Raw genomic sequence first — 13,041 nt, forward strand, 5'->3', positions numbered from 1 at the left:
TTCTTCTTTTCATCGATGTCGCCCACTCACTATACTGACAGGAGGTAATAGTGTGTACTACACAGGCCACCAATTGCTCCATGTAAAAACTGCATTCTCTGCATGTAAGATAATATGAACTATCACGCATCCATTTAGTACACAATTAAAATGTTAAAAATAGTTATTTGCAGAGCAACTACAATCTTGTGTGAGTGCACGTGTGTGTGTGCGCGCGCGCACACGTGTTTTGTTTTAAAGAGACAGCAAATAAAACAAACACTCTGAAAAAGCTTAAACATTTTACCATCAAGTTCACAAAAATGATCCTGTGAATCATCGTATCTTGCCCAGTCAATGAAAGCCTCCTTACTTTGGTTACTGAGGGGAAGAAAATACATTTGGTTTTAAACTTTTAAATAAACAATGTCAATAAGAGCTACCAAAAGAAACATGATCCACATAAAGTAACCTGGAACTGAATTCTGAATTACTGTATCTGACACTCTAGAATATATGGAGTTACTGCTCATTAGCTGCACAGAGATTCAAGCAGGCATCAACTGCAATACTTCTAAAAGTAAGTTAAACATAAGACAGCAAGAAAGATTTCACTGTCGTTATCTGAACAAACTGTGCATTGGCAATGACTTCTCTCCCTTCAGTAAAAGCTTGGTACAATATTACCATAGCACAAGTTTTTAAACACTTTTCAAAGTAGTTCTTTAGCAACTATCATTTTTAATTGATCATAGTGTTTTTCAACCCTTACTTTCAAAGGGACCTACAACAGTCAGCCTTGCTTTGAGTGGGAGGTTGGACCCCTAAAGGCCCCTTCCAAACTAATTTATGCAATGAGTATGATTTGTCTTAAGCCTTTTAAACAACAATGGTATTCTACTCATCCTGGCATTTTCAAGGCAGAGACACATGTACGTAGAAGTTCCCATACTATGAAACACAAACAGAGCTAAAAGCTGAATGCTTCCTTCTACATATATATGCAGTACAAAACTATTGATGCTGCAAAATGTAAGCAAAGTTAAGTTTGGGAACACCTGCTCTAGGACAGAGTGAAGTGCCTTGAAATAATGAGAACAACCCACCCAGTGTGATCAAATCAGAATGAATTCACTTGTACAGAGGCAATTCTGCAACAAGATACAGTTCTTACCTTCTGCCAAATCACAATGAGAGACTTCATAACTAGTATTAGCTGAGGAGCCTTAAAAGCTTCCCTGATGAACTTCTCCAGTAATTACTACCAGAGAACATTTGCTAATCATAAGAAATACAGTTGATAAAGGAGAATAACCCAAACCCATGAGGATGATGCACTGCTAGGTAGAGAACGTGGAAGTTGGCCTACAAATCACAAACTCTTCTTGCTCTTTCAAGATCCATTACCTGCCCTCTCCCAACTTTAACTGACTACTCCAATCTCACAAAAGGCAATCTTCTCTTTAGCTCTCTGTACATATGCTTGATTTCATATCCTTTTGTCCTACAGGTGTGGGACTTGTTTTTCCTAAAAAAATGGATAGAGGCTCCACTCAGGTTTGAAATACTGCACACCAGGCAGAAGCAGTTGCTTTCTCATAGCAGTCTCATTTTGTTAGAGGAAAGAGTCCAAACATCTGTATCAGGTAAAACTGTTTCTATGGCCAAAGATCTCTTCTTCAACAGAACTGATTTTTCTATTTCTGCTTTTTAAAGGTGGAGAATCTAGAAGAACGTAAGTTTCTGTGAGTGCTGTTAACACATTTTCTTACTCAGTAGCAATACCATCCTGCAGAATTCCTCCCACCCAACCTTGACTGTGCCATGCAATAAGCAAGATCAGGGAATTGATCCAAGCTAAAAAGTAACTTTGCCAACAATAAAATAACTCATAGGCTCCCTGATCCGGTTCACTGAATGATCACAAACAGGCACATCAGTGTAACAGAGGACAGAGCAGGACAGAATCCCTTGATTTGGTACAGTCAAGAACAAAGAAGGTTAATACCAGCAAAAAGTAGGAAAAAATGTGTTTTTATTTGTAAGGTTCCTCCCTCCCGATGCCATAAGATATCTCCTTCGACTAATACTGAAGCCTACTTTTTAGAAAGGAAAGAGTCTATTTATCACTTTAAAACCTTTACTGTCAGATGTTCTTGCATCATTTCACATTTACTTTTTAATGGACTATGGAAAGAATGAAGAATGAAAACCAGCACATTGCAAAAAACAAGACAGACAAAATGAAATGCTGCTGTTACTATTTTTGTACTATTGTTGTAAATCACAGCCTACCTTAAGGTACTGTTAACTGCTCCTAGTTTGTTAGCTTGCTCACAGTCTTCCAATTCTTTGGAATTATTTGCTGCTTTTGAATACTGTAAGAAAGTTTATATTTAGTACACAAATAAATTACCTAAAATTCTCTGAGGGAAAAAAAAAAAGGTAATGTGAAAGCTATTTCTGAGTTTAGAAGTGAATCAGTCAGTATTGGGGAAAAATCATCAATTTTGGAAGTTGCAAGTAGTTTTGGAACACTTCTTATTTCTGTCTTTCATCACTAACTTTCATCAGGCCAGTTGCATCCTGTTGATTTAAATACCACAGGCAATTCAGCCAAATATGTCCAAAAAAAGTTTCTTTTATTAAACAGAGTTCTGAAGTTGTTTAGATACTTTTTTACATTCTTATAAACTGACCTTGAAAGACAAGCATTGTTATACCCATACACATACCTTGTATTTTGCAAGCATCATCATGCTGCAAGGTTTTTTTAGTCGGTTTTGTAGGAAAGCCTATCAGTTTTGGTCATTTCCCCCTTATGTTTCACATAATCCTGTCCATAGACACAATTTAAGCATGTACAGACCTGGAAGAGAGGCTTCTTGAATTGAATTCAGATTTTGATTGTTCTAGAGTAAAACCGGAATTGAAGATTTTAAGCTGAACTTTGATTCTACAATATTTTTAAGAAGTAATCCAGTAAAACAGAAGTATTCTAATAGTAAGAGGTTAAATAAAACATTTAAAAAATTAAAGATAGAATTCTCCTACTCCATATACTATGTTTATGTCACCAGGAAATTTGTTAGCCTGTCAGCTAAAAGCTCAAAAAGATCTTCTAACAGTTTGGGAACACAATAGATGGTATCAGTGCTCACTTAAAAAAAATAAAAACAAACAACCCCCCCCCCCCCCAACTTCCCCCTTTTTTGGTTTTTCAGATTGAGCCTAAGGATTACTGAGATTTTTATCTTATCAGCCTCTAAGAAATACAGAAAATGACTTAAAGTTAGCAACCAATAGCTTACCATAAAGCTAAACCACTGGCTTCCCTTCACTCCACAGCACATACTTGCATCAATTCACAAGCCAAAACTAAACCATTATTCAGACTGTCACTGTGAAATTCACGTTTTCAAATTGTAAGATTTTAGTGTCCATTACATTTGACAGTATCAAAGCCTATTATTGCGTTCACAGCATCATACTATTATTGACACGAAGCATTACTATCCAGAGACAGATCAAAATAAAAATGGAAGCTAAAAGTTTTGATCAACTCTTCAGAAACAGTGAACAAAGAGAATAATTAGATAAATTAAAAAAAAAAAAGGGTGTAATTCATTTCTGAGGACAGACTTGTGGTCAAACTCCAGTTCTTATTTCTCACATGTATTTAGAAAAGCTTCAGGATTTTTATTCACAATGCACATACCACAGTGCTTTCAAAAAAAGTAAACATTTACTTAAAACTGTTCATATAAGTAAGCAAGAACATTTATTCCAAATATACTTTTGCATTTGTACTTTTACTAGTCCTTAAAAACATGCTGATCATATGGTGAGTAAACCTTAAGATTGAGCTGTGATCCAAGGTCTAGTTTTGACACGGCACTACTGCTTAACTTGTGCACCACCACACAACTCAAACTTCTGAGAAAACTGCTAAGTTTGTGAGAAAGCTTTGAGACTGGGTTTAAGAAAGGTATAGGTAAAACTGCAGACAGAAGTAAGATCGTTGAGATGTCGATATACAGCCGCTCAAGGATTTGAGAGCAAAGAAACCAACTCAAAAACGTATAAAACGAGCATGGAACGTGTCAGGCAATGGCAGATCAGCAACACTGAGGATCACCCTATACCAAGGAGCAAGGGAGGCTAACCCTTTCCCATTTGACTGACAACTGTCTGGCAAGCAAAGATTTAAGTACTTATCATACTAAAATTAATGATTAGGCTAAGAGTTTGTTAGTCCTAGCTAGCCACGGTACACATTCATCCATTGCTCTATACTTTCATGTTGTCTACCCAGCTTAGAGTCTCTTTGTACACTCTAAAAGTTGCCTAAAATGACCTCAGAGAAGGAGGGTTACATAACAAAACCTTGCACATGATGCCCTGTATTATCCACCAAGGATAAAGACTTACTTTGGGGGGGGGGGGGGGGAATGATGAAAGGCTATGGACAACAACATCCATTTCTAAAGAGCATTTTTGAAGAGTTCATATTATCTCATATACCATGCAAATACAAGCAATTACATGGTTCAACACAGCAAAACAAACATGCACTTTTGTTGTAGGACAGATGAATAACTAACAGGCCTTCCTCTCACATGGAAATGGTACTGTGCAAGATGAGCCTAATGCACACTTAGAAACACTAGAATGGAAGATGATGTAATTGTTAGAGGAGGAATAGCAGATCCTACTGAAGACCAAAACAAATGAAGGAGATCTTTTAAAAAATCATTTAAGCTTTATTAGGGGACTTGCCTCTAACAAATAATTACTCTAGAAAGAACTTTTCACTCAATTTTCTTGGACTTCATAGGTGTGGGGCTGCTTAGCATCATGTGGCTGTTAAATGGAAAAACTGAACTAAAAATGTATCTGACCTAAAATGAAACAGATCCTGCTGATGAAAAAACATACTGAGATGCTGAAGTAAGCATTCTGCATGTCTAGATATGCAAACCAATCCCTACCCTGAAGTGAAAAAATTATTGCCAAGAATACCATCCTAAATCTAAGCTTCCAAACAGAATGAACATTCAGGTCTAAAGCATGTTTCCAGACTCCACTATTCTCCAGTGTTTAACAGAAAAGGCTATGAGACCTCTGTTGCTCTGTGATGTAGATCTGGACAAAGTATCTGTTCTTGCCAAAGCAAGATCTCCCAAGAGCAGCCTCTGAAAGAAAACAGAAGAGAAGTGGGCAGGAAGTAATAAATGAAGTTAAATGTTGTAACCTTGAGTTACTGCACTCTGTACCTTGCTTCAAAGGTTAATATACCAACTATCATAACAGTTCTTGAGAGTCTGTCCCCAACAAATGCTTTCACCACTCAAGTGAAACGGAACCATAGAAAGGGAAGCTACTTTGGGCCTCTCCAGCACCACTTTGAAAAAGGCTATCTTGGTGTAAAGAGTTAAGAAGAGATTCTCTATTGCTAACCACACATCTGTGAGGAAGCTGTGGAAATGTAGCCCTGATCTTTGTGGCTAGCTAATCTTCCAAAAGCAGAAGAGTCTGTGCTAAGTTCTATGGTTAAACAAAAAAGCAAACAAAAACATGAAAATCTGAAAAAAAGCTTTACTTTCACAAGCCCTTCTACATTAGGACAGAAGGGTAATAAGAAACTGCACAGAAGCCAAGGACTTGGACCACAGAAGACTTCTCCACAGGATTCTACCCTGAGTGCACCTACTTAAGAGAGTATAACTCAGATAATACAAAATATATTGCAAACAGTACAAAACTGGGATGAGTGACTGATACAGAGGGTTGTGTTGCCATTCAGAGGGACCTCGACAGGCTGGGGAAATGGGCAGAGAAAAACCTCATAACACTCAATGGGAAGTGCTAAGTCCTGCACTTGGGGAAGAATAACCCCATGAACCAGTACAAGCTGGGGGCCAACCAGCTACAAAGCAGCTTTTCAGAGAAGGACTTGGGAGTCCTGGCAAACAACATGGTGAACACAGGTCAGCAACGCAGGCTGAGGGAGGTGATCATTTCTCTACTCAACACTGGTGAGGCCACATCTATTAAGTTCTGGCCTCCCAGTACAAGATAGATATGAATTTACTGTGCAAGTCTAGCGAAAGGCCACAAAGATGATTAAGGGATTAGAGCAACTCTCATATGAGGAGAAGCTGAGAGAGCTGGGACTGTTCAGCCTGGAGAGAAGAAGGTTGGGTGGGTGGGGGGGGAGGGCAGGGGGAAATCTTATCAATGTTTCTAAATGTCTGATGAGAGGTTGTAAAGACGACAGGGCCAGACTCTTCTCAGTAGTGCCCAGTGATAGGGTGTGAGGCAATGGGCACAAACTGAAACACAGAAAATTCCATCTGAACGTGAGAAAATACTTCTTCACTGTGAGGGTGACTGAGCACTGGAACAGGTCGCCCACAGAGGTTATGGGGTCTCCGTCCTTGGAGATATCCAAAACCCAACTGGACATGGTCCTGGGCAACCTGCTCTAGCAGGGTGGGAGTTGGACCAAATGATCTTCAGAGGTCCCTTCCAAACCCAATTATTCTGCGATTCTGTGATTATTGAAAGATTCCTTTGGTTGTTTCTCCTCTTTGCAAGACAGACACTATCTAGATGAAAGAGATGAACTGGACAAGTATAAAACTAGTATGTCCCCCCTCCATCCCCATTTTTCCCCCCTTAATCCAGTACTTTAAGGACAACCCACATGATGCAAGATATTCCCAAACAGACCAAGCACAGTTTAATACCACAGTACTTAAAGGTCTACATACTCCTTGAATCAAAACATCCATACTAAGATGAATCTGATGTTTCCTTAAAAGGGATAATCAACGAGATTGCCAATTTTTAATTGGCTCCAAGAAAGATCTTTAACTCAATCACAAGAAGTATCAGAACAGTGTAAGTAAGGCTTATGTCAGTCCTGATGACAATTTTCTTACAGAGGTATTTATAATTCTGAGAGAAAAGCAGGTAAGAAGAGTCTCTTAGTTCCACTAAAATTAAAAGTGTGGAATTGCCCAGCTTCCAGTACTGCAGCCTATTGCAACAGCCTGCAAGGCAATTCAAAGGAGGAAACTGTAACGAATATAACAGCAAATGATAGCCTCCCAAATCCTCCCCCTTTAGTGTTGGAAAATAAAAAGGTGGCTGATGTTTCACTTTGGAAGTACAACTCAATCTCCTCTTGTGAGCCATCTTAAAAACAACACACTGTTTTGGTACTAATTAACACCTTCATTAGGGCTCACTGGAATAATGAGGAGGCTCAAATGCCTCAGTTTGTGTCCACTTACTGGAAGAATCGTTATCACTTCTAAAAGCTTGTCTTCAAAAAGGCATTATGGTATTTCAGGAGTCAGTTTCTCTCCAGTCAAGCTTAGAGGAGAACAGAGTCAATGAAAAAGAGAAGTAGCAACTGATTTTCCAGCTAAAACTCAAGATCTTCTGTCCAGAGATAGCACCAAAGTTTTTCCAGAGCAACTACTGCTTATGCCAAAACACATTTAGCCACACTTGATTTCAGACTGAGTTTACCAATATGTGTACAAATAGGAGACAAGACTTCCACTTGAGCTGGAGCTTGGACAGACTTGTCTGCACTGTCCATGCCGGTAAAATACACAGAAGCCATCCACTTACAATAAATTATTCGCCTCAGCTGTCTTTGGTAATCTTTCTTGGCATAAGATTTAAACCTAATGCCAAGGTTATTCATGACACAGTGGACTACACTCAGGCTCGATAAGCAGTGACTATAGCTGTCCAGTGAGGTGGAAAGTCCACTGAAGTACTGCATTGCCCATGACATAATTTGGAGGATGAAGCTGCATAGCTAAGCAACAGTAAGCACAACTCTACGACATAGCAAAGGCACTCAACAGAAAAACCTTTCTTCAATTGCTAAGACCCTTATCTTGGGCACCGTGGTTGGGATTTTGGGGGTATTCTGTTTGTTTGTTTTTTTCCTCTGACCTCCTTTATAGGTCCTCATGCCTTCTTTACTCGTTTGGCTTTGCTAAGATCACTTGGTGATTCAAGCAGGATGGCTCAGAAGCAAGCAAAAGCCAACAGCACACACTGACAGCTTAAGCTTGCAGCTAAATCATTTTAAAATGGTTTAGCCTAAATTATCTTTAGGCTAATGACCTCCCAAGATTAGATGTGGCATAACTACATATAATCATTCTTCCTTTTTGAGTATTACAGGTCATATTTATACACAATTCTTACAGAAGACTGCACTGCCACTGTAACTGTGTATCTGTCTATAGCATTACACAAGATAGCTCAGAAATGAATGAGAATTTTACATCAGGCATTCAGTGACCATGTACCACGGTCTTTGGTCATTCATTGATTCAGTGAGTACCAACTCTCAAGCTATCAAAGACTCAGAATGACATGACAGTACTAGTTAGGTCAGAAACACTATGTTACATTATACATAAAAGTAAAAATACAAGCCACATACAGAAACTGATTGGTTACATTAACAATTTCATCACTATGCCAAGATGGAAAGTTTGTGATAGAAAACTAGACACTACTGAAATGTTAGGGTTACAGTGAATCAGAAAAAGTCCAAAAATAAATGACTACTTACTTTATTAGCGCTCCCAGCTTTAATTCCAACAGGTACTTTGCTCTAAAATAAAAATAATTCACTGTTCTTACACTGTTCATAGAAATGATTATGGCTAGATTAAAGCCTAGGAATTAGATACCATTTCTACAGAAGCCAACTTGTAGTATGTAATTAGCTTGCACCTTTGTTTTCTCAACATGTTATATCCAATACAGTGCTACGGCCTATAATAAATTTAAAGTTATTGATTCTATTGGTAAAAATGACTAAGACATTAAGGTATTTCAAAAATATTTCTATTTTTGAAGGGAAAAATAACTATTCATCCTTTTATCTAAATTTAAGATTTCATTAGTAAATATTGTTGTAATTAATCTGAACTTTGTTACCTGATGATTGAGTAAAAATAGATGAGTCATAATTTAAACACAGTTAAAAGAAGAAAGCCTGCAGAGTGTTTATAAACGGATATATATATCATTTCAAAAATTTAAATTGTTAAGTGTGACGTTTACAACATGTCAAGAGAAGACTACCTTTTAACTGAAGACATAGAATTTCCAAATAGGCTAAGAAATGACTGCCTTCAGGGTTTTCTGAGAAGCCAAACTGTACATTGTATACATGTCCCGACCAGTCACTTGGGTGACAGCGAGGTATCAATTACTGCAAGTTCTAGCCTCACTCATGAAGTTTCATTAAATCACATTTGCAAAATGCTTTGTCATCCATAAAGGAAGAGACCTATATAAATGGATCATTAGGATTCATTGTATAATTAAGAATCTACCAGATTTTTCAAATGGATGGCTAAGTTGCCTTCCTCCCTGACCCCCAACCCCCCAGAATTTTTTTAAAACCCTTGGTTTTACACTTAGATTGATTTTTGCTAAGCCTGGCAATGGACAGGACATCTTTTTAATACTAGACACAAATAAAAGTTGTAAATATTTAGGTTTATTTTCCACTATTCAACTTTTTAAATATAAAATTCTAAACTTTACCTTGAAATTTTTATCTTTCATTGTTAAACCATACAGCTGTGTAACTAGTGTACTGCTACCACTGTTAATATAACCATGCCCAAACCCCTCAAATTTATACACAGTATTTTTGGTGAAATGTGTTTAGCTCTACGTAATAAAAGAAAGAGTAGGAACTTCTTCCCATTGATAAAACTGACTCTTTAAAAATACAGAAAAACATATTAAGTGAATGGAAGTTACTATTTCCCAACTACCATACGATTTTTTTCCATCAGCTATGTACTGAATGTTGTTAAGAGATCAAAATTTCTCTTGTAGACTCAACAGTGCTTTGCAGTTTACAAAATCAGACAATTTCACCACCTATTACTTTGTATCAATGCCTGTTAAGTGCATGCTGTAGGTCACTGGATAGAAGACTATCCCAGGAAGCAAAAAGGCCTAGGCTACAAATGCCCTGCTCTGACTTTGGACAGGCAAGGACCTATCTTAGTCTCCAGATCTTAGAAACTGAGATGAGAATGACTACTTCTAGAAGTCACTTTCTTTTCCATAGAGAAGTTATGTATTTTACAGCTGTGTTTATTTGGAAAGAATGAAAATAGCAGCAGACATTTTGTATAAGAGAGTCCTGGATTATGAAAGAGCTGATTAAAGCTAACCACTGATGGTAATATATTTGCTGATGTACTAACAACTATTACAGCATTTGACTTACATTCAGCATAACCATTTCCTTAAGGAAATTATACAGCATGACTGGAAAGGAGATTTCTTCTAAAGGAGAGGAAATATTGAAACCACATCTATGAAGTCTGATATTCTAAAGGTTTTGAAGTTTACCATTATGGAGTAGTATAGCATACGGTATCAAGCACTGTAAATTAGCAAACTGTTTAGCTTAACAAACTTTTTCTATTTTATGTTATTTGATCCATACCTCTGGACAAGGCTCTACATGACAATCTTTGATAGAGCAATGGCCATCATCAGCCCAGAATGGGCATGGTCTCTTTAGATTGACCTAAAGATACAAAAACAAAAATGTACAATTAACACTAAAACAGAGAGCTCTCAATACCAAGAAATCCTTTCAAATTAAAGGAGAAGATACAAGGAAAAAGGGTTAAATCTAAAACTTTTAAGGTGTTTTTTTTAAAGCACTCTCCCACCGAGTAATTCAGCTGAAGCTCGTGGCAGTGGAATTGTGATAATGGTCACGATGGGAAACAACACATGGTGTATTAAAGCCCAAATGAAATCTCTCACGATTAATATAACTGTTCAAAGCAGTTACTAAACTGTAAGAAAGAACACTGAATCAAACATACACAGCTATAAAATGGTCTTGCTTAAAATCAATTGTGTTTGTACTACTCTAATCAAGGAATTACATTTGATGGAAGATAAGACACTAGTGCAGAAGTTCACTGATTTAAATAAGTGCTTGGATAATTTCAGATTTGAAGCAATAAAAACAGGCCGATGATTAGTACGCTTCCTAGAGATTCAAGGAAGAACAAGTATCAAAATACTAGTGGTCTTAAACTAGAGAGCTGACATAGCAAAAATACAAATAATGAAGATAAACCACTTCAGAAACACATTACCAGCAAACCAAAATGCTTTCTGGTGAACGCTCATAGAAGAATCATAAACGCAATTATAAAAATTAATTTAAGTCTATAAATCTTAAGCCATAAAACTAATCCATACACTAATTTAAGGGAAAAAAATACACTCAAGCTGTACAACATATGCAACAGCCACACACGAACAAAACAGTATTCTTGCTATCGCCAGATTGTTGAAAGCTTCTGAGATTAACTACCCCATCAGCTTAATCTTCAGAAAAACATGTTTCTCCCCTCATATGTAGGAACATTTTTCTAGGATGTCTTTTACATACTATTATATACTATCCATTCTACATATTGAGAAAAAGCAAACAGGAAACAAAGCTTAAACACCTAGTGCACCAGTGCCAGAGCAGCCCCTTCTGCACAGAACTGGCAGCTGAACTCCAGATCCCATGCCCTGACGAACTTGGTGTCTGCCGCATGTAGTGCCTGCAGGATTCCTGCTATGATAGAAGAAACATACTACTCAGCCTTTCAATTTGGAGAAAAACTGAAACCACTGAGCATGCCTGAATAACTGTTCAATTAAAAAAAAGTTTTTCTTAATCACAAGTCTCTTACAATGCAAGCTAACATTTTAACAGCACTTTATAAAACTGTTTCAAAATAGGCAGTGGAATTAAAGGTTTGTTAGGTCTCAAATAATTTTCAAATGGAATTGTTTTATTTTTTAAAAAATTTCACTGCTGAAAAATTAAACTAATTAATAATAATAATTTTAAAATAAATAATTTTAATAAAATTAAGACTAGTTCAGTTGAGTTTCTATAATTATGTAAAACTATACTACATCATGGAAACTTGAAAGAAAAGCAGTACTTCAAGTTTACACTCAAGGAAATTACTTTTTAGAGCTAACTCCTTTTCACCTGTTAATCTAAAATTTCATGGTTACTATGAATTAGTAGATTGTACTGACAATGAATCAATCCACATGAAAAATCTCTTAAAACAGCTTCACCAGCACCTGAGTGAAGAAAAAATTTTCTTTAAAACATCAATATAGGGAAGCCATCCCAGATAAGATTTTTGTGACCATGCAAGAGAACATTTGAGACTCAAGAATACTGCACTGAAGTTGAATCCTAACTTATTTCAGCAGGCATACTTCAGTATTAGTGAAAATGAAAAAGTCTAACCAATATGCTACAGCTTCTTCTGTCATACATAAAGACAACTGTTGACAAACTGAGCTTAGAGCTAATTGTTTACAGGTGATGACACTCCCAAATACACTCCTAAATTTATTTTACTGTACTCAGCAGAAAATTACAATCCTAAGAACAAAATGCAACTCTAACTGTATACCTTCAGACAAGCTATTCTTTTCCTCTATAGAAGATATGGACCCTGGAAGTATGGAAGTTTGAGAAACCTCACTTTAAAAGCTTATTACTGAGATACCTCTCACTACCCAACTGCTAGACAACCTAGAGTGGAGCAAGACCACCAAGTATCATATTCATAATTCTGGGTAAGTGGAACAAAAATTCAGAACTGCTTTATTCTGAGCCAGAAAATCAATAACAATATTATCATATCAAGTCTAGGATTTCTATAAACCACTAAAACTGAGAAATTATTCTCAAAGTAGCAAGTACAACATTTATTTTGTTCTTGGTACAAGCTACAAAAGTAGTACAAATCCTGATAAATCTTTGTTTTTCAATTAGTATGCTTTACTTCAAATAATCTTCAGCTGTTCCTGGTCAACATCCTTCTCAAAGATGTACACCACTCTAATAAGCAATGCCAGAATATTATAGGGACAGCCATACATCTCCCCTGTCATAACAGAGTTCAAGAAAAAAAAAATAGATCTAGACTACTTGTTACAAATTCA

General features: G+C 36.8%; 1 protein-coding gene and 1 long non-coding RNA gene across 2 annotated transcripts in view; both read right to left on the minus strand.

The window, feature by feature from the left end:
• Window positions 1-13,041, minus strand: part of ERO1B (endoplasmic reticulum oxidoreductase 1 beta) — a 39,317-nt gene that overhangs the window by 16,487 nt on the left and 9,789 nt on the right. Inside the window, exons 3-6 of the mRNA XM_026108953.2 lie at window positions 10,499-10,582; window positions 8,591-8,632; window positions 2,275-2,357; window positions 287-360 (exon numbers count right to left, since the gene is read on the minus strand). Coding sequence (XP_025964738.1) covers window positions 287-360; window positions 2,275-2,357; window positions 8,591-8,632; window positions 10,499-10,582 — 283 coding nt within the window. The remainder of the gene's footprint in view (window positions 1-286; window positions 361-2,274; window positions 2,358-8,590; window positions 8,633-10,498; window positions 10,583-13,041) is intronic.
• On the minus strand, window positions 5,027-8,576 carry LOC135327902 (uncharacterized). The gene is made up of 2 exons (XR_010388477.1): window positions 7,281-8,576; window positions 5,027-5,174 (listed from the first exon to the last, which is right to left on the minus strand). It is a non-coding gene; the product is annotated as an uncharacterized LOC135327902 (long non-coding RNA).

The sequence above is a fragment of the Dromaius novaehollandiae genome, chromosome 3 (assembly GCF_036370855.1).
Source record: "Dromaius novaehollandiae isolate bDroNov1 chromosome 3, bDroNov1.hap1, whole genome shotgun sequence".
Lineage (NCBI taxonomy): Eukaryota > Metazoa > Chordata > Aves > Casuariiformes > Dromaiidae > Dromaius > Dromaius novaehollandiae.